Source organism: Hyaena hyaena, unplaced genomic scaffold (assembly GCF_003009895.1).
Source record: "Hyaena hyaena isolate Hyena2069 unplaced genomic scaffold, ASM300989v1 scaffold_78, whole genome shotgun sequence".
Classification (NCBI taxonomy): Eukaryota; Metazoa; Chordata; class Mammalia; order Carnivora; family Hyaenidae; genus Hyaena; species Hyaena hyaena.
Genome location: NW_024080710.1, coordinates 1,863,265 through 1,884,411, shown reverse-complemented (window position 1 = coordinate 1,884,411; position 21,147 = coordinate 1,863,265). Strand labels below are relative to the sequence as shown.

The 21,147-nt window shown below is 47.3% G+C and overlaps 1 protein-coding gene across 6 annotated transcripts in view; it reads left to right on the top strand.

Moving 5' to 3' along the window:
* The window catches only part of WDFY4 (WDFY family member 4), a 292,803-nt gene that overhangs the window by 22,001 nt on the left and 249,655 nt on the right, over positions 1 to 21,147 (top strand). For all 6 annotated transcript variants that reach the window (XM_039233715.1, XM_039233714.1, XM_039233716.1 and 3 more), the window contains 8 exons: positions 4,473 to 4,587; positions 5,223 to 5,329; positions 7,358 to 7,492; positions 9,941 to 10,130; positions 11,948 to 12,137; positions 13,979 to 14,133; positions 16,382 to 16,834; positions 19,330 to 19,434. In XM_039233715.1, the coding sequence (XP_039089646.1) occupies positions 4,473 to 4,587; positions 5,223 to 5,329; positions 7,358 to 7,492; positions 9,941 to 10,130; positions 11,948 to 12,137; positions 13,979 to 14,133; positions 16,382 to 16,834; positions 19,330 to 19,434 (1,450 nt within the window). The remainder of the gene's footprint in view (positions 1 to 4,472; positions 4,588 to 5,222; positions 5,330 to 7,357; positions 7,493 to 9,940; positions 10,131 to 11,947; positions 12,138 to 13,978; positions 14,134 to 16,381; positions 16,835 to 19,329; positions 19,435 to 21,147) is intronic.

The following is a 21,147-nucleotide window of genomic DNA, read 5'->3' as shown; positions in this document are numbered from 1 at the left end:
TAGCAAAGTTTTGATACATCAGTTTTTAGAAAGGAGAGGGTCCACCTTGTTACACTAGCAGAGGAAATTCACATAAAGTCTCTGAAATGTTTTGAACTCCAGTAAGGACCAACCCTACAAACTCTGTAGTAATGAGGGCATAGTAACATTGTAGCCATCCTTGAAAACCAGCCGGGTCCTGTCACTCAGAAGCTGGATTTTTCCCCCAGCCCCTCAAGAGCTTTTATCATTCCTCATTTTCCTTTGGGGACCACAGCGTCATTTTCCTTTCTCTTTCTTCCGTGTGAGAGACAGCCACAAGGCATGATGGTGCAGCTTAGATAATGTGAGTAAAAATTTTTTAAAATATTGAGCAATATTCTCTCAGCATGGAAGTCCCAGTTTGGGAAAAATTAGGTCCTTTTGGAAACAGCCTTAACTCTTTGGGGTCTCCATGGTACCATTCTGTAAATGATTGCTTCTGTGCATCAAACAGCACCCCAGGGGCCCCAAAGAGTTAACATGGCCTCCAGAAGTGCCCTTTGTGGTCCCAGGAAGGAGTCCGAGCCTTGGGAGAATCTGGCTGAGCGTACAATTACTGTTCAGCTCACAGTGGCCCAATTTACTTTATTGTGGAGTGCCTGCAGGAATCCCACTGCTTGAGACGATCTAGATGCTTCTGAGTCAACTGCCTGCAAATTGGTCTTTGAGGGTTTGCCAGTGCAGGGAAGGAGGCACAGGAATTTGTTACAAAGATATCATAGCAGAGTTCTCATTCCTGGGGAGGAAATAATCTTATGAGAAATTCTCAGCCAAAATAAAGACCAATTCTTTCTTTCCAGGGATTCAAGTTTCCAGGTGATAGCTGGTTGCTAGGTGGTAGCCATAAATTTCTTGGATGTGCACATACTACTTGAGTATGAGTGAGAGAAGTCAACTCTTCGCTCTGCTGCTTAGCTGATTCTCTGGGCTTACCCTCCTGCCTCAGTCGTAGTTTCTGTAAAGTGGGAATAATCATAACAGTACCAATCTCAAAGGGCTGTTGTAAGGATTAATGAAAACAAGGCAAGTAAGTGCTAGGCTCAGCCCTTGGCTCAGAACCAGCATGCATTACATTCGGCCATCAATCTGCATCTTGTGGATTTGATAATCATGTGCTCACTTATCAAATATTTGTTGAAGGTCTACTGTGTACAGTGGTGTTTAACATTCACCTAGCATGTTTGTAGTTTTAGCAAATTTCTGATGCACTTCCTTTTAATTACAAAGCAAAGGAGCAACTCTTTTATATTTATATTATAAGGTAGAAACTCTATAATATAAAGTCCATTTATATTATAGGGCAGAAACAAAAAGAATTTCAGGTACAAAGCTTTGTCCAAAACAAATTAAATATCCATTTACTCACCACCCATAGAAAAGAAATAAAACAGGGGCGCCTGGGTGGCTTAGTGGGTTAAGCGTCTGACTTTCGCTTAGGTCATGATCTCGCGGTTCGTGTGTTCGAGCCCCGCGTTGGGCTCTGTGCTGACTGCCAGCTCAGAGCCTGGAGCCTGTTTCAGAGTCTGTCACTCCCTCTCTCTCTGACCCTCCACTGCTCACGCTGTCTCTCTCTCTCTCTCCTAGAAATAAATTTAAAAAAAAACATTAAAAATTTTTTTTAAAAAAAGAAAAGAAATAAAACATTTCAGATAAACTAAAGCCACTTATGTATTCATTCTAGTGCTCATTCCCCTTCTGTCCTTTTCTAATGGAAATCCCCATCCTGCTGAGTTATATGTAGGTATAGTATATATATGTAGGTATATATATATCACATTTTTATAGACATGGTATATATTATGCATATCCAAATAGAGATCTAATTATACAATGATATGAACATATTTTAATAATCATAAGTGATATTACTGTGAAACTCACAGGTTTTTCTGGACTCAGACTGTAATGTACTTTTGCAATTTCCTTTTCTACTCAACATTCTATTTCTGGATCTATCCTTATTGATACATGTAACTCTTGTTTCTTTTTCAGTTCTATATAATACCCTTACAGAAATAGGCCACAAATCATTCATTCATTGTACTAGTGATGAACATTCAGTTTTCCCCAGTGTTACACAATCACAAATAAGGTGCACAGTATTTCCTGTTCATGTCTCCTTGTACACATGTGCCAGCATTTCTATAAGGAATATACCTCGGAAGGAATTGCTGGGTCATGGGATGTGCCTCCCTCTAACTTTATTGGATTGGGTTAGATACTCTTCAAAGGGTTTTTTTTTTTTTTCAAGCTGTGCTCCGTCAGTAGAGCATGGGGGTTTCCTGGTCTCTTAACTTTTCCCACAATTGTTATTGTCAGGCTTTACATTTTTACCAACCTGAAAAGTATGACTATCTCATTGTAGTTTTATTTTGCATTTTCCTGATTATTAGTAATTCGCTATTGATTACATCTTAAAATTTTTTTTTAATGTTTTATTTATGTTAGAGAGGTACAGAGACAGCATGAGTGGGAGAGGAGCAGAGAGAGAGGGAGACACAGAATGTGAAGCAAGCTCCAGGCTCTGAGCTGTCAGCACAGAGCTCGATGTGGGACTCGAACTCATAAACCGTGAGATCATGACCTGAGCTGAAGTTGGACACTCAACCTACTGAGCCACCCAGACACCCCTGATTGTATCTTTTATAAGTTACTTGTTTCATTTGCTTGACTAAAAAAAAATAGGGTTTTTAAAATTAATTTGTAGGGATCTGGTTACTTTGTCAGTTACATGCACTGCAAATATTTTTACTCAATCTGTGTCTTGCTTCCTTTGTATGTAACATCTTTTAATATGGAATTTTTTTTTTTTTTTTTTTTTTTTTTTTACTTTTTAATAAATATAGAATCTACAGCAAGGAAACATTTCCCTCTGGGGTTTTGATGGTTTCCTCACCTTTTCTAGAAGGAGGATCTCAGCTTAAAAAAACTCAGTCACAGCTTTGGGCAGGGATATAATTTAGTGTGGCTGGTGAGTGGGAGCTGTGGATGCAGTCCAGCAAAAGGGCATTTTGTTGAGGCTGCTAATTGCCAGGAACATGCCCAGCAGCCTCCCTTCCTGAAAAGGTGGAAACCAGGAAGGTGAAGTTGCCAGGAACTTAAGTCTCGTGCCAAGAATAGTCACTCTACTCTGATTGTTGGTCTGGAGAGAGCTCTCCTTATCCTGGGATTTGTAAACTCTGCCTGTGACAACATAACTGTACAAAGGGAGAAGATTCTAATGACAAGAATTCTAAAATTACTGGCTTCTATTAAGTAGTATCCTAAACAATGAATGAAAAAGTCCAAGGCAAAAGATGACCAGATAAGATAGAAATAGTGAAGGAACAGAGAAGAAAGAATCTTAAAGAATTAAAAAACAAAAAGAAAGAGGAGATTAAAAATGGCAACAACCACTTAGACTCAAAAGAATTTCCTAAGCCTGGGACTAAAGCCAGAGAAAAAGGAAGAGATTGAGAAATTTCATTTCATGTAAACTTCAAGTTTCTGTATAGCCAAAGCAAATAATACCAAATTAAAAGACAAAATGATAAATTTGAAAAACTCATTAGAATACTATGGACCAAGGATTAATATTTTTATATGTGAAGAGTTTTTTAAAATAAATAATAGTGAAAACTCTAATAGAATAATAGGCTAAGAGTAAAAGCAGACAATTGAAGAAGCATTTAAAGTCTTCATCTACTTCAGTAATCACAAGACTTCCACTGAGATGAGATATTTTTTCTTTTGTAAGTTGTCTCATTTAAGACGAAAAAGTATGGCAGTGCTCAGTGGGTGAAGAGAAACTAGTCCTCTCCCATGGAGGCCCTTGGGGAGGCTAATCAGGTAAAGTTTTCTGGGGAATGAGTTAGTCAGGTGCACCAAAGCACTAAAATATTAAAAAAAAAATAGCAAGCACACTCTTGCAACTTACAATCCCACTCTTTAGAATTGGTTATAGGAAATAATTGCATGACTAAAACTAAGATATCTACACCAGATATGTGAAACATGACACTTTCAGGAGAAGAATCAGTGAGATGTAGCAGTCGATGGGGTAAGGAACATGAGGCAGAGGGGGGCCCAGAAAATTGCCTTTAGAATTCCCCATGGGGGCAACTGGATGCTTGGTAGAACTATTCACTGAGACAGGATGCCACAGATTTGGGAGGAAGGCAATGGTTATGATTATGTGTATTTGACATTTCAGGAGCACAAGTTCAGGGGCAGATGTCCAGGGTCCAGTTAGATGTGGGTTCAGAGCTCAGTGGAAGTTGCAGAAGTCACAGCAACTAGGGGAGGGATAGAGGGGAAGCTGTTAGGGTGGGTGATTCGGTGACCTTTGGGCTACACCGGGGACAGCGAGTTGACTCCCTGGTTTGGGCTGGCAGGGAGAGAGGCAAGGTGATTTGCGTGTCTTGCTCTGTGGCTTTGACTTCTCTGATGGAAGCCTCTTTATTGCACTTCAGGCCTGGGAGAACTCTGTGGGGATCATCTGCTTCCCCAGTCTCCAAAGCCTGGCAGAAGATATTTCTAACCAGCTTGCTCAAGAAATTCAGAAGGCACTTGTGGGAAAGCCTGCAGGTAAGGGAGCACTGTATGGAGAGCAAAAGAGCTCTGCGCTTTCCCCACAGGACTCCTGCAAAGCCGCTCTCTAGTGGAGTAAGAGCGGTGCCTTCCGGAGAACCCTACAGGCTCACTTCTGCCACCGAGGATGTTGGGAACAAAGGGAAAGGCCAGCAGAGGAGGGAAGGGGGGCTAGCAGAACCCTGGAGGCCAGACAGGGTTTCACGGAGGGGCTGAGGGGCAGGAGGGAATTCTAGGGGGAAGGAGAGCACAGTGTAGAATGCAGGAATCTGCAATGTCGCGGGTGGGGGTGGGGTGGTGGCTGGAGGACACAGGAAGTGGGGCAAAGGTGCTGGATTGTGAGAAGTCCCATAGCTGAAGAGCTTGTAATGGTTTGGTAATGGAGAGCCACTGAAGGCTGTTGAGCAGTAGTGATGTGATAAAGACTATCCTCCAGGCAGATTAATCTGGAGGAGTGTGAGATGTTTGGTAGAGATTCAGATGGCACTGTGGAGAGGAAAGGAGACAGAAGTCCCCTAAGGATGCTAAGGCACATTTGCCGGGGAAGGGGGCCGAGTGGAGGGCAAGCTGGGAGGGCAGGTCACTGCACTGCCTGCTGATGACATGTTCTCCCCTTGGTGCGCTGTCCTCAGAGCAAGCGAGGGAGGCAGCAGGGCAGTTGCTGCGGTGGAAAGGGGACGTGGATCAGGATGGCTACCTGCTCCTGAAGTCGGCATATGTGCTCACGGGGACAAATTCGGTAAGTTCCAGGCTCCCCAGGCCCCAGCTTGGGAGCTCCTCATCTGTGTCCCGCGGAAGGCCCAGCAAAGGGCAGGGGTTCATCTCAGGAGTGTCTTTTTCCCCATGATACTGATTTGTCATCTCTCCTGCCGTAATTTCCTTCTGATAGAGAACATGGGGACTTAACATCTGAAATCCACATTTGAATCCTGTTTTTTACCATTGACAAGCTGTGTGTAACCTTGGGCAAATTGTGTCACCGCTCTGTGACTCTGTTGTGTGGCTAATTTTAGAATTGGGGATAATGCCTTTGTTCTAGGGTCAGTGCAGGGATTAACAGTGGCCGATGTGCATGGACTGTTTTCTGTGGCGGGGCAGGCTGCATGTCCCATGCAGGTCAATAAATTCTCCCCCAGCCCCCTGGGTCTGATTACGAAGCCACATTAGTTAGCATCCTCTGTGACTGATGTGTCACTCCAGAGCCCGTGCTCTGAGCCATTGCTCTTTACTGCCCTCTGCTAGGCTCACACTGAGGGAGTCCACCTTAGGCACCTGCCCGTGCCTGCCTGGAGACAGTACCCAAATGAGGCTGGCTTCTCTTTCTTCCCTTCCCATTGGTGCCCTATCCTGGTTGTGCACGTGTCCTCCTCCATGATGCTGAGGGTCTGGGGCTTCCCTGTGACTGGATGGCTGATGGCTGGTGTCCTTGTAGGCAGAAGCAGTCCCTGGCAGCTGTGGCTATCAGCAGAATGGCCGGAGGCCCTGGGCAGGGCAGACCCAGAGACTCATTTGTCTAGTGAGAGTGCCCACCACATGCCAGTGCTCAGCATCAGGAACAGCAGGAACCAGATGGGGGCGCGGCCACCCCGAGGCTAACAGTGAATGCAGATATCAGCCGGGCATCTGAAACAATGAGAGGAGCTCAGTGTGCAGTTGTTAACTGCAGGGAGGATCATGTGACCTTTCCTCTGCACGAACTGCCTGGACCTCCGTCAGCACAGCAGCCCAAAGGCCAGAGAAGGAACTTTTCTGTCCCTAGGGAAGGACTGACTGTTTATAGTCGGGTAGTAAAAAGTAACCTAAGGGCTTGTTTTCCATGGTGAGCAGCCAGCCCTAAAAGCGGTGAGACAAATCAGCAATTGGCTTCCAGAGGAGCCAGTGCAGCATGGAGGACAGTGGAGCCACCCTGGGCAGGGTCACAGCAGAGCCAGGTGTCAATTGCAGGGGCCGATGGTACCCTGCACCGGAAGCTTTGAGGGAGAAGGGTGGGACCAATAACCTGCATCATATTCCTGGTTCCGGCCCAGACTGTACATTCTTCCATTCTCATTTTCTCATCTTACCACCATATCTGTCATATTAGTCACTTGGGTGGGAAATTGGGGGGACAGTAGGCTTTAGATTAATGCTGCTCATGCTCACATGCACATACGTGCACAGACGTTGGAACTGCAGTGACCCTGGGGAAGCTGCAGGCAGAGCGTCGGGAAGAAAGGCTCCAGGAAGTTCTACACTCAGGCTGTTCCTTTCTCTGCCCACTTCCTGTCTTCTACTCTCTGTCTGGCCACCCTACTTATCAGTCTTCTCCTGTAGGACTTCTCTGGTCTTGGCAAGGTCTCAGATCTGAACAAGGGGACGGGAGGGTGCTGATCAGGTCCTTAATTAGGTGTTTGCACTTGTTATTGGCCACGGCCTCCTGAGTGCCCAGTTCCCTAATCGGGAGGCGACTACCCAAATCAGTAGTGTGATCACTTAGGAAAACCCTTGTTTTCTGCTCTGTCCCTCCCTCCCTTCCTCCTTTTCTTCCTTTCTATTAATTTATCTTACAAAAGATGCAGTGTTTATTGAGCACATAGTGTACACTTCATAGAATCTTAATCTTCACAGCCACCCTAGGTGGGTCCTATGATTGTCCCCATTCTTACTTGAGAATGCATTGCCCACAGAGAGTTATCCCTCTTCCTGGCTAAAGGACAGTGCCGCTCTGGGTTGGACAAGTGTCCCATGGGGTCTGTGGCCATGGGTCACGTCTGCTCTTTCCTTGCAGGAGACGCTGGGCAGAGTCGCTGCATCCGGGCTTCCAGCTCTGCTCCTACAGTGCCTTTACCTCTTCTTTGTCTTTCCTCTGGAAAAGGAGGAGGTTCTTGAGAATGATGTTCAAGTTCAAAGGATGTTTGTGCAGGTGAGTCAGAGGAGGGCTCCACACCCCTGGGCTGAGACCCAGCTCTGCTGCTTGGAGGTGTTTCCGTCTTTCTCAGCGCTGGTCCTGAAGCCCCTCTGTCCTCCCGGAGAGCCAACTCATCGGTCTACCCCCATGCTCTCTGCAAATGCAGGATCCTCTGCATTTGGAAAATGCCTTTTCTTCTCTTTCCGTCTCATTTCATCCCTGTGTCGCTATTTCTGTCGTAGCCCCCAGAAGAGTGTGCTGCTCCTCTTCCTCCAGGCTGCGTTCCTGGGCCCTGCCTGCCCTCCCCAGCATCTGGAACCTCTCGTCTCTGGCCCCTGCCTCTGAGGGCAAGCGCGCTAACCGCACTTGCATAACAACAGCCAACATTTTCTAAGTACTTCCCTGTACCCACCTGTGCCATAGCTTCCCATCTGTCCCCTCCCTGAGCCCTCTCGTCCATCCCAGGATGTGTCTAGTATTTCAGTTGTGATTCCACGAAAACTAAAGTATGGTGAGTAAACATGGCCCCAGGGTCACAGAGATAGTCGGTGGAGGGCTGGGATTGGGACCCTGGGAATCTGACTGCCAAGACTACTTTATGATGCCACCTCCTTCCCCCTCCCAGAAGCTATCTCCGGCCACTAAGCATCAAATGCAATTTCCTGCTGTATTCTCCAGAAAACTAATCCTACCTCTCTGGAGGAAGGGACCTTGGGGGGAGGGTAAGGAGGGCCTTAAGTCCTACTCAACCTTGAGTGGCCAGTGCCTCAGACAGTGTCTCACAGAGCAGGTGCTTCAGAGCTTTTGTGAATTTCCAAATGCATTTGTGCTTTGTACATGTGCATTCACATTAACATCCATTTCAGACTCATTTGCAAGTGAGAATCCTCACTGCCAGAGGTTATGCCACAAGTTTACTTGTGGTAGGTTATCCCTTAAGCTGCATTTGCTGGAAACTGAGGCATCATTTATCTGTATACAAATCATACTCGAAGTGGTGGCTAGGATGTGGTACTGGGCACGTTGACAAGTCTTTAACACGTGGCTTTCAGTGTCCCACAGAGAACTAGTGCAGCCTTGCCTTCATGGTTCTGTCCGTGAATGAGTAGAATGGGAGCCACAGTACTAGGGCATGTCCGTATTCCTTAGGGTTTTCCTTATTTCATTCGCAAAGTATATGAGCTCCTCCCACATGCTCCTCTGTGACAGATTGCTTGTCCCAGCAACAAGCTTAGTACCCTCTCTCCCAGAGGTGATAGAGAATTGGGGAAGCCAAACAAGGGAAGGGATCACATAACTGGGGAGCTGTGTCCATTTTTAAAAAAAAATGTTTATTTATTTTTGAGAGAGAGACAAGAGTACAAATAGGGGAAGGGAAGAGACAGAGGGAGACACAGAACCCGAAGCAGGCTCCAGGCTCTGAGCTGTCATCACAGAGCTCGATGCGGGGCTCAAACCCACGAACCCTGAGATCATGACCTGAGCCGAAGTCCGAAGTTTAACCAACTGACCCACCCAGGAGCCTCACTGTGTCCGTTATTTTAAGTACTCTGAAGGAAAAGGGAAAGGTGTGCTGGGAAATGAGGACAAAGGGACCTGATTTATAGGAGAGCATAAAAGAAGAGTATTTTGAGGAAATGGCATTGACCAGGAGCTGAAGGTCAGGGTGCAGGTGTGAAGGGGGAGGAGAGGGAACAGGCGCAGAAGTGGTCATCCATGCCAAGGGTCACCTGGCCATGGCCACCTGCAGGAGAGGCCAGCAGGTGGGATCTGGAGTCCAGCTTCATGGCTGCTCAGCTAGGATTCTGTCTCTGTGCTTAGAAGGGGCTCCTGGATTCAGATGGAAACAGCTTTCCACATATGCTGAACTTGAAGGAGATCCAGTTAGACCACTAAGAGCCAAAGAGAGGGCTGCACACAGTCGCTTCAGAGAGGAGGCAGGGCTAGTCTGTGCAGAACTCTGTGAGCCATGATTTACCCCAACTGGCAGGAAAGAACCGGAAGCCCCCCTGGGAGCCATAGGGAGGCTGGATGGGTGGGGACACAAGGTCCAGAGAGGAAGTTATAGGATCTGTCTCATATCTTAGGAGAAGTAGAGTTTGATGGCCAACCAGGGATCTGGGAACACATCTCTTTTTAAATAGCACTGGGTTCTGTGAATCCTATACTTTAATCTTTGATGGCATTTTTTTCTGCATGTCTATGTAAAAGGGCACCTCTCTAAGCCAAACTCTTCTTTGTTTTTCTGATTTGGAAAGGGTGACAACTGCTTGCAGAGGATTAGGAGTGCAGCCTTTAGCCCAAGCCCTGTCATCCTTTGCTGACCATACTGCTCTGGGGCAGGGGGTGACCCATACAACCCTTCCTTTGCCCTGAGACCTACCCTCAGAGCTCAGGAGAAGGGAAGAAATGTTACTTATAGGAAGGAGGCTTCCTAACTAGGCATCTTTTTACCCCCCCCAGATGTTGCTGAACATTTGCAGTGAGTCTCAGGGGCTGGAGAGACTTCTATCAGGAAATGAGCTCCAGTCCCTCGTGATTGCCACTACTTGTCTTCGGGAGCACAGCTGTCGCTTTTGGAAGGAGCCCACCTTCTGTGTGCTGAGGGCAATCTCCAAGGCCCAGAACCTTGGCATCATTGAATACCTGCAGGGTATGGCCCCAGGAGACCAGGGGTGGGATATGGGCCCACTTTCTGCAATGAGACCCTGGAACCGAAAAAAGAGATGGATAAACAGGATCTTCACGGATGCCCACCTGTGCCCAGTCGATGACCCTTTTTCTTGGTTTCCTTTGTGAAAGTGTTTTTATTATTTATTTTGGTGTTCCCCTGGAGGAGGGAAGGAAAGGGGAACTCATTTACCATCAAACAGACACCCCACAGATAATCTGTATATTATCTCATCTGTCTCTTTGCGATGGACATTAATGGCATTTTGTGATGGGGAAAACAGAGACTTTGAGTAGTACAAGAACTTGCCAAGGTCCCCAGCTCACAAACAGGATGGTCACACCCTAAGCCTGGGGATGCCCAATCTCCTTTAGGCTCTGCTCTGGACAGCATATGTAGGGGTTAAGGTGGTAGATTCTGGGGCCAGACTGCTGGGGTGTGGACCCCAGCTCTGTCCTCCCATTCTCTTAGCTGAGTGACCTCCCACATGTACGTGCCTGTGTGCCTCAGTTCTTTTATCTGTAAAATGGGAATACCAACCCCTTGCCCTGTGATCTGCCATCTTTCTGGGGTTTCCCAAGACAGAGGGCATCAATTGGTGAGAGCTGGCCAAGTTCAGCAAGCCCACTGCCCTCTCGGAACTGAGCCCAGGACCCAAAGTCTGCCCCAGTTTAGGGAATCAAGGCTCCCAGTGAGGCCAGGGCCCAGTGGTAATGGCCTCAAGCTGAGCTGGTCGTAAGATGCTCAGCAACCCAGGTACCCCCATAGGCTAGAGTCAGAGAGCCCAGGGACAAAGCTGTGTGTCTTGACGACAGGGGTCTCTCACTGTCATTACTGTTAGCCTGTCTAAGACAATAGCTAGAAAATAAAATTCCCACCTGGGCAGGGAGCCTGCTGCCTGGAGCACAGTGCCCAGGACCCCCTTAGGGGAATGGGTAGTTTCCATGGGCATACAGGTTGAGGAGAAGGTCTGGAATAAGGGCTGGCCTGGTGGTCACCTGCCAAGCCTGTGGCTCTTAGGGCTGCCCTGTCTGGCGTGCAGACTGTGGGGAGTGTCTGAAGCCTCACAGCTGGGGGACGGAGCATGTGATACGTCAAGTTCTCGTGGATGCTTTTGCTGATCCACTGGCGTTGCTTTCCTGGTACTCAGAAGAGGCTTCTGGTGAAAGAGCCCTCAAAACAGTGATCCATCATAGTGCAAATCCAGTGACATCTCTCTTCTGACTCAAATCTTCCCTTGACTTCTCACAGCTCTGGGTAACCAGCAAGGTCCACAGCCAGGGCCCACAGATGAGCTGGCCCTGCTCCTCTCCCTCCCCTGTGGCCCGCACTTCTGGGTGCCAAGACCCTGGATACATGAGTGGCTGAAACACACCATCTTTTTTGCCCCTCACCTTCTTCCATACTCATGTTTCCTTCCCTGAACTTTTTCTCAAGCTGATTTCTGCTCATCTCCCAGTGTTGCTTCCTTAAGAAGGTCTTTCTCATTGCTCAGGTCTTTCATCTTCTATCCCATTACCTAATGGGCCCGGTCCCTCCTGCATGCTGGGGATTAAGAGCAGACAGTTAAGAGGCTTCCTTCCTCTTCCTGTTTTGCCTGCTCTCTATCTGGGTCTGCACAGTGTGGCTCTTAGGATGACACTTCCCATGGGGAAGACCTCTTGATTCAAGACCCAGCATGAAAACATTTTGAATTAATTTTCACTTACGTCTTGATATATAAAGGAGTGTGGGCAGGGAATGACCGTGGAAGAAAAGCTATTGCCTCCAAACTTAACAGGGTTGTTTTCCTCTGGCAGCTATGGATTGCATCAAACTGTCCCTTCAGAATCTCTCCAAGCTCGCAGATGCTCTCCCTGCTCCCGAGGTGAGCGAGTCTGTGAGCCTCATCTTGGGCTTTGTGAAGGACTCCTACACCATCTCCTCGGCTCTGTTCCTAGAGTTCGAGAATGGGGAGGGCTACCCTCTTCTCCTCAAAGTGCTGCTTCGGTAAGTGGTTGTTCTTGGTGGGGAAGACACTGGCAAAGTCTAGCTCCCCCATATCATTTGGGTCGCTTTGGAGAAAGGGATATTGAGACTTCTTTGAATGTCTTCTGAAACACAAATTTCCATAGAGCATGGGCAGAGAGACTTTTATTGCAAAAATAATTCACAGTGCATCGGGGTTTGGGAGCCACTTCCTTTGAGAACTGATGGGGATTGCGATGGTAGTTTTACCAAGTTCATTTGGTGGTATTATCATGTGCACACATGCTGGCTTGTCAGCCACCTCTCAGAACCCACAGCTCTGTGTTGGAAGGCTTTCTGAGACTGTTGTAACCAGTTCTGCTGAAATGGTTGGGGGCTGGAACTGCTGAGCAGTCAGCAAACCTTGGACTCAGCCATCAACCATGGACTGGTAAGAGCTGATGAAGAAATACCCAGCAAAGTTGCCCCTTGGGTGGGATCTCTCTCCCCTGCCTCCCAGAGCCCCCACATCCATTAAACTCCAGTTGCTCAACAAGGTACTTGCTTGATAATGCTCCTGTACTGGCTTCCTTCCCCTTCTCCTCTCAGGCCCTCTCCCCTAGTAGTATTATTTGCTCCAATTCCCAAATAAACCACCTCTCTCTCTGTCAAATCCTTGACCATGGGAAACCCAAATAAAGACACCAGTGACCTGGGTCAGGACTAATTACCTCCACTCTGCCTTGCCACATTATTTTCAGGTTGGATCCAAGGATTGGATAAGCCAAGAGATGAAAATTGAAGAAATTCCTTGATTGTTCCAACTTCTCCATTGCTCTTGGGGAAAGCTGGTTAAGGGCAGAGCCACATGTATTCCCTTGCACTTTGCTCTATGAGTATGAGAAGCCCTTCTCATCCGTGGGGTGTGGCTTACCACTGTGCTCCACAGACTTCACTGAAGAGCCAGGTTTCTAGTCTAGAGGGGTAATTTGGATGAAGGGGCTGAAGCCCCAAAAGGATGTGATTAAATGGAAACACCTTGAGGGTCTTCCTCCAAAGGCACACCAAGAATAAATGTTCCTATGGAGTTGCCATGTTTTACATTAGGCTGGATCATGACCAGCTGGTTACTGCTCCCATAGAGGTCCATGTCATAGCAGTTCTTGAACATTTCTTTGGTTAAATAGATGGTTAGTTTTCTCCAGATTTCTTGTAGAAGACAGGAGGGGGAAATGAGCCTATTCCAAGGAGTAACAGGAAGGACCTATCTCAGCTCTTTTTTTACCTGCAACCACTTTTGCTCTTGGCATAATAGCTGGAATAAGACTTAGTGAGAGAGAGAGGGAGAGGGAGAGGGAGAGGGAGAGGCAGAGGGAGACGGAGAGGGAGAGAGAGAGAGATCCTTCTTAAAGAAGAGTAAGGCACCCATCTACGCTTAAGTGGCTAAAAATGCAAACAATACTCAACCTTGACATAAGCATAAGGAAGTCTAATAAAGTTGGATTACTTCCCAAGACATTGTTTGCCCATTTGAAATATCAAATCTCTCATTTTGAGGGTGTCCCTGTTCTCCTGGTGCAAAGTCTTTTGGGATGGGTTCAGCCACAGAAAGCAGCCTTCCCATGTGCAAATACTGGAGCTCTTCACAGGTTTCTCTGCATTGTGATTGCACATCCTTATACCTAAGGCTGACATGTGCAAACAGAGTGACTTTCATCCAGGGCACTCCCCTTGCCTTTTTGGTGCCGAACTGGTGGAAATCTCTGGGGTCTCCACCAGCGCTGAGACCTGCATTGCCCCTGCATCATTGTGAGCAGCACCGTGAGCAAACATGGCTGCCCTGCCCGCGAAGCCCAGGGAGTTGGCCTCATCTGTTCCCGCAGGTACGAGCTGGCGCAGACTGAAGTGGATCCCCACCTGGAGGAACTCCTTGAGCTGTTGGTGTGGCTGACCACCTGCGGGAGGTCAGAGCTGAAGGTCTTTGACAGTGTCACGTACCCTCAGCTGGAAGGCTTCAAGTTCCATCACGAGGATTCTGGTGGGTCACTTTATGTTTCCGGGGGCCTGGCAATGGCTGGTGCTGTGCCCTGACAGATGCTACCCAGGTCTTTCCCCGACCTTTGTGAGGAAACCAACACTTGGCACCTGTCTGTCACACCTTTGCGGAGATTACCTGTGGATTTAAAATCTCTCCTTTAGACTTTTTTGGATGTCTTGGTGGGATTTAGAAGAAAGGTTTGCTTAATAAGGGCAAAGACCCTCTTGGTAACGGCAGGAGCCTCTGGTCTCCACCCCCGCCTCTGGCATGACTTACTCTGCAACGTGTGCTTGTATACAAGGGCTGACCGCCCTGAAACAGCCACCCAGCCTGGGAGTCAGCCTTCCTCAGTTCTTTCAGCCTGATTGATTGTTTGATTGATTAGCTCTGTGCAGCAGCCATTCTGCCCCAGGTGAGGCACCCGTGTGGCCAGGCAGCTATCTGCTCCCTAAAATTCCTCTGTAGAGACTGTCACGCATACCTGAATGAGAAGGCCCTCCATTACGGGCTGATTAATGCATCAGGCAGGTGGGTCAGGTCTGTCAGGGTTAGTCAGGAAACCATGCACACAATGCCCAATTCGGGTTGGGTTTCAAGGCTAAGAGGGGGTTGCCCACATGGGAAGGAAGAGGAGGAAGTTTAATGGCAGAAAGTACTGCCTGGGGAGAGAATGGGGACCCAAATATCTGGGGTCTGAGGAAATGACCGGAGTGTGAAGGCTTCAAGGCTGGAGGGCCGGTTCAGGAAGGGCCTTTGGACAGAACTCCAGCAGACGCACTGGGAAGTGTCTGGACCAGAGATGAGTTTCAGAAACATCTCTGGGTCTGAGGCAGAAAGGGCTGGAGGCGAGGAGTTCTCTGATGGAGTGAAAGGAGGCGATGGCTTCAGAAGATATCTTTATTTAACTGCTTGTCTAGAAATGATACTGACTTTGCTTGGTAATTTTAACATTATTTATTTATTTATTTATTATTCTTTAAATTTTTTAATTAAAATTTTTTAAATTTTTATTTATTTATTTTTAATAGTTTATTGTCATGTTGGATTCCATATAACATCCAGTGCTCTTCCCTGCAAGTGCCCTCCTCCATGCCCATCACCCCCCTATCTCTCCCCCGCACTCCCATCAGTCCTCAGTTTGTTCTCAGCATTCAAGAGTTTCTCATAGTTTGCCTCCCTCCCTCTCCCCCACTATTTTCCCCCTCCTTCTCCTCTATGGTCCTCCATTAGGTTCCTCCTAATCCTCCTATACGTGCAAACATATGATATTTGTCCTTCTCTGCCTGACTTATTTCGCTCAGCATAACACCCTCAAGTTCCATCCATGTTGCTACACATGGCCAGATTTCATTCTTTTAAAAAATTTTTTTATATAAAAAATATTTAATAGTTTATTGTCAAGTTCGTTTCCATATAACCCCAGTGCTCATCCCTACAAGTGCCCTCCTCCATGCCCGTCACCCCCCTTTCCCTCTCCCCCATACCCATCAGACCTCAGTAATGTTTATTTATTTTTGAAGGAGAGAGAGAGAGAGAGAGAGAGAGAGAGAGAGTGTGAGTAGGGGAGGGGCAGAGAGAAAGAGACACACACACACAGAACCTGAAACAGGCTCCAGGCTCCGAGATGTCAACACAGAGCCTGACACAGAGCTCGGACTCATAAGTCTTGACCTGAGATCGTGACCTGAGCCGAAGTCGGATGCTTAACCGACTGAGCCACCCAGGCGCCCCAACATCATTTGATTTTAATGGATTGAAACCAACCCTCCAGCCCAGGCCTGCCTAATGCAAATATAATGCAAGACATACTGCATAATTTTTAATGGTCTAGTAGCCATATTTTTTTTAAAAATATGAAGAAACAGTTTATCTTTCATAATAAATTTATTTAACCTACTATATCCAAAAGATTACCATTTCAATATGTGGTCAATATAAATAATTATTCATGGCGTTGCTTTGGCCTTCGTGCTATGTCTTGGAAACCAGTGTGTATTTTTATAGCACGGACCGTCTCAGTTGGGTGGGCACATTTCCAGCGCTCGGTGAGCCACCACACCTTGGACAATGCAGCCCCCACCTTGCTCACACTCTGGGCAGCTGGCTTTCCTGGACTTCTGGTAGGCATTTACCCACAGGAGCTAGAAAATAGAAACTGAACACTATTTCCCAATGGCCATGCAAGCACGTATTTCTAGGCACCGGCAGGAGAAATAACCTGCAGGATTATTCCTTCTTTCATCTGCAGGGGTGACCGTTAAGAATCTCCAGGCCTTCCAAGTCCTCCAGAATGTTTTCCACAAAGCCAGCAACCCTGACCTCTGCAGCAAGGTCCTGTCAGCCATCAGGACCATGTGGACCTGGAATGCCCGCAACTTCTTCCTGCTGGAGTGGACCCTGCAGCCCATCTCGCAGTTCGTGGAGATTGTGCCCCTGAAGCCGGCCCCGGTGCAGAAGCAGTTCTTCCAGCTGCTGGAGGCCCTGGTGTTCGAGCTGCATTATGTGCCCCATGAGATCCTGAGGAAGGTGCAGTGCCTGATCAAGGAGAGCCCCGAGTCACCCTGCACCCTCGTGGCCCTGCAGAGTGTCCTCAGGATAGCCGGCAGGGACCTGCTCTTCACCGACATCTTCCGGGACTCGGGTCTCCTAGGCCTGCTGCTGGCCCAGCTGCGGAAGCGGGCCAAGATCCTGAGGAAGTCAGGTGACTCCCAAGAGCCTCAGGAGGGTTGGGGGGAACAGGCTGGGGGTCTGCGTGCCATTCCACCCCCCCATCAACATCACAGAAAAAGTGAGCAGCCCCATGCCAGCCGGCAACACGAAGGGGTCGGAGAAGGTACTTTGAGGCATGCGGATTCGAAGGGCAGGCAGCCTCTCTGTTTGCTTTACCTGGACTGATCTTCCCCATGAGGAGGCCAGAGGGATGGGCGGAGCTTTAAACAGACTCATGGGGCTGAGCCGGGTCTGATGAATTCTCAGCTTGCAGAGACCTTCTGCACCGGATACTGTCTGCTATGTAGATGTATGCAGATGGAGAGACATGGGGAAGGGCAAGGGATCTCAGGGAGTCCTGGGGCTCCAGCAGGCAGAGGGTGGGGGGCCCGTGTATGCGTGGGGTCAGCTGGTACATGGTCTCCCTCTCCAAACCTCATCCCACTTTTATGTGCCTTGCTGGGCTGTGCACCCGTGGCTCCTTGGCAACCTCCCTTCACCCCTACCTTGGGCTCTCAGCATCAGCAGCCTCTGCTACCTCCATGGGTCTTCAGGGTCCCCTTTGTCCAGGCAGGAGTGCTGGCCCGGGCTCTCTCGCTGAATAGCCACCCCTCATGCACACACTCTGCTGGGGCCGGTCTGTGTGGTTTGTTCACAACCCCCACCTCCACCAACCTGCAGAGAGGAGCCAGGGCATGAAAACTCCTTTCCCAGCTCTTCCTGGCTTTCCCTCACTCTGCACCTGCACCTCTGGGGTTTCGGCCTGGAGGAGGGACTAGGAGACTGAATCCAGCACTTATTTCTCCCCACTTTTTGGCCTTTTCTCCTACTGCGCTGGCTGGGAGGGGCTGAGGGCTCTCTAGCCATTGACCGGTTTTGGAATTGGGCTTCAGACTCAAGCTTACATCATCAGTCTGTCTGTTGTCCCTCCCCGGGCCAGTGTGATGAGAAGCCGAGTGAGAGAGTGTGGGCTCTGGGACCAGACAGCCCTGGAGGGGAATCCTGCTTATGTTACTTATGAGCTGAGTGCCGCACAAGTTACTTAACCTCACTGAGCCTGTTTCTTCCTCTGTTAAATGGATGCAAAAATATCTACATCATAGGGATGTAGTAAGAATTAAATGAAGAAATACTGAAAAGGTCTCACTGCTATAGCTGGAGAAGAAATGCTCAAGTGCTTAAGGAATGGGAGTGAGTCTTATCCCTGCAGCTTCTGAGTTACTGCATCGAAGACTGAGATAGACAGGCACCTTTGGGAGGCCAGGAAGGACTCACATCTCCCTGGGAGTATATGTACATAGGGTCGAGATTGAAGATGAGGACCTTCTGTCTTTACACATCGGGGCCTCTGGGTCAGGCCTTGGAGAATATTTTGCTATGTGCTTATTCCCCACTGCCCTTTGCAAAGTCTTATTGTTTGATGTTTTCGTGTCACCTTCCTGTATGTCGCTTCTCAGCCACCTGATATTGAATTTGCTTTTCTTTTTTTTTTTTTTTTTAATATTTTTTTAAAATTTATTTCTAGGAGAGAGAGAGAGAGACAGCGTGAACAGGGGAGGGTCAGAGAGAGAGGGAATCACAGACTCTGAAATAGGCTCCAGGCTCTGAGCTGGCAGTCAGCACAGAGCCCGACACGGGGCTCGAACCCACGAACCGCGAGATCATGACCTAAGCGAAAGTCGGACACTTAACCGACTAAGCCACCCAGGGGCCCCATGAATTTGCTTTTCAATCCAGTCACCAGACTTATCACCATTCCCAGAGAAACTATTTTGTGAGCTGATGTATCCGGCCTTACTTTGTGCTTTCTGTTGTTACATGTTTCTTATCCTTCTTAAATACTTTGTCTCCTGGTGAGGAAACTACTTTCATTCATTCATTCTTTCCCCAAATATGGATGGAACTTTCCCCTTGTGTCAGGCGCTTTCCCAGCGCTGGGGATTCATTCGTGAACACACAGGCCTGGTTTAGGGTCATGAATCTAATGGAAACACTCATCCACTCCAGAACCTCTCAATCATCTCCATCCTCAGGGGTGAGCTGGCGGGTCCTCCCTCCCAGCCATGAATGGCAAAATATAAAATTGTCCAAAAGAAAGTCAAAGAGGCGGGGCTTCAGACATTCTGTAGGGTAGTGGTTCTCAAGGGTCACTCTTGGACCAGCTCCATCAGCATCACGTGGGAACTTAAGAAAAATGCAGTTTTATGGAACCTCACCTAAGACCTCCTATGCTAGAAACTCTAGGGAAGGATTCCAGCTTCTGGATTTCAGGAAGCCCCCCAGGGGATTTTAATGTGCTCACATTGGAGACCCATGGTATAAGGGCTTATAGGGTTAGATCTTATGAATTGGGATGATGCACACTCACTTATAATAGAAGCATTCTCTTTTCATTTCCGTACAAGTATGGAAAACTAATGAACTCAGAGACTTGAGATCATACCATGGATACTGAAGGTTTTATTTATTGATTCTTAAATATGCCAGGTAACAAAGAGTCCTTGCTTGGTGTCCCGGATCCAGAGAGAGAACTGACCTGTGTGATGCTGAGAACCGTTGTCACACTTCTGAGAGGCTCAGTCCGGAATGCAGGTAAGGATGGTACCAGCCTCGTCTTGTCACTGCTCGGTAAACATTAACTATCTCTGGTGGCTTATGTCAGTGTTCAAAGATTATTACCCAAGAAACAACCAGCACTAAGGTTGTTGCTAATGTGCATTTGCTGGTTGATGTCCAGTGCTCATCAGTAAATTTGCAGACATCTGGGTTGACAGCTTTTACTTTTATTTTTTTTTTAAATATTTTTTTATATATTTTTATTTATTTCTAGGAGAGAGAGACAGCGTGAAGAGGGGAGGGTCAGAGAGAGAGGGAGACACAGACTCGGAAATAGGCTCCAGGCTCTGAGCTGGCAGTCAGCACAGAGCCCGACGCGGGGCTCGAACCCACGAACCGCGAGATCATGACCTAAGCGAAAGTCGGACGCTTAACCGACTAGGCCACCCAGACGCCCCAACAGCTTTTACTTTTAAGGCTGCTAATTAAGGTTGGGGTAGAGATAGCCTAAAGAGATACCCTAGATTTATGAGATTACAAGGTGCTCCTCCTCTTTCAAGTAAAACCTATTACTATCTTGCTGCACCAATTAACGTGCTTTAGGAAAAATCCAAATTGTGAAAGTTGGAGTAAAGGAAACAAATCATTTTTAAGAGGCTTAATTTGATGAGCTTCCAGCCCATGATGGACTCAGTACCTCCATCCATCTAAAACATCTTTGGCTTCCTAAGATCATGTGGCTTCTGTGTGTGTGTGTGTGTGTGTGTGTGTGTGTGTGTGTGTTTGTGTGTTTAATGGGTGCATTAACTATATACATATACATTATGTCATGAGGCAGGTGTATCAACAAAGTGACATCAGTGAATTTGGTGATTTGGGGTGTCTTTATCTGAGGCCCTCATACATCAACTATACCAAATGTGAATGAATAGTTCATATGCAGAGGGTCTCTAATGTTAGACTATAAAAGGTTCCTTGGAGGTGCTGGTTAAAATGCATATTCCAGGGGCACTTGAGTGGCTCAGTCAGTTGAACATCTGACTCTTTATTTCAGCTCAGGTTATGATCCCAGGCTTGTGGGACTGAGCCCTGCATTGGGCTCTGTGCTGAGCGTGGAGCCTGCTTAAGATTCTTTCTCTCTCCCTCTTCCCCTCTTTCCCATTTACATACTCTCTCTCTCTTTCTCTCAGATTAGAAAAAAAAAAAGCGTATTCCTAGGCTCACTCTCAGAGATTTAATTAGTAGCTGGTCAAGATAGAGCTCAGGAATCTACTTTTAACAGGCTTCCAAAGTGATTTCCATGTAGGGGTACCTGGCTCACAATTAGAGAAATCCTATCTCACAGAGTTGACCTTCTCAAATCTACATCATGCCAGTTGAACGATCCAATTACCTCCTAGTTCTTATTCCACATGTGATTCAGTTACCATTTGTTTGCAGCAAGAATTTTGGCAGAGAAAAGAGAGAATTGCCATTGGGCCTGGATTAGGGTATTAAGTGGCGATAACGGACCGAAGCATTGTCTAGCTAAAGTTTGTATTAGGTTTCTAAAAAATCGAATTCACTGAAATTTTTTTTGAAAAAGAATTTCAGAAACAAAATTTTCACAGCATAAAAAGGCAAGTTTTTAAAAAATTTGTCTGTTTTTTTAAAAATTCTCAGCTCCATTATTTCTCTTTTCCTCTTTTAGTTTTAACAGTAGGTATGGATTTTTTGGGGGAAAAAAAGAGTTTCTAATGGGCAGAAGAG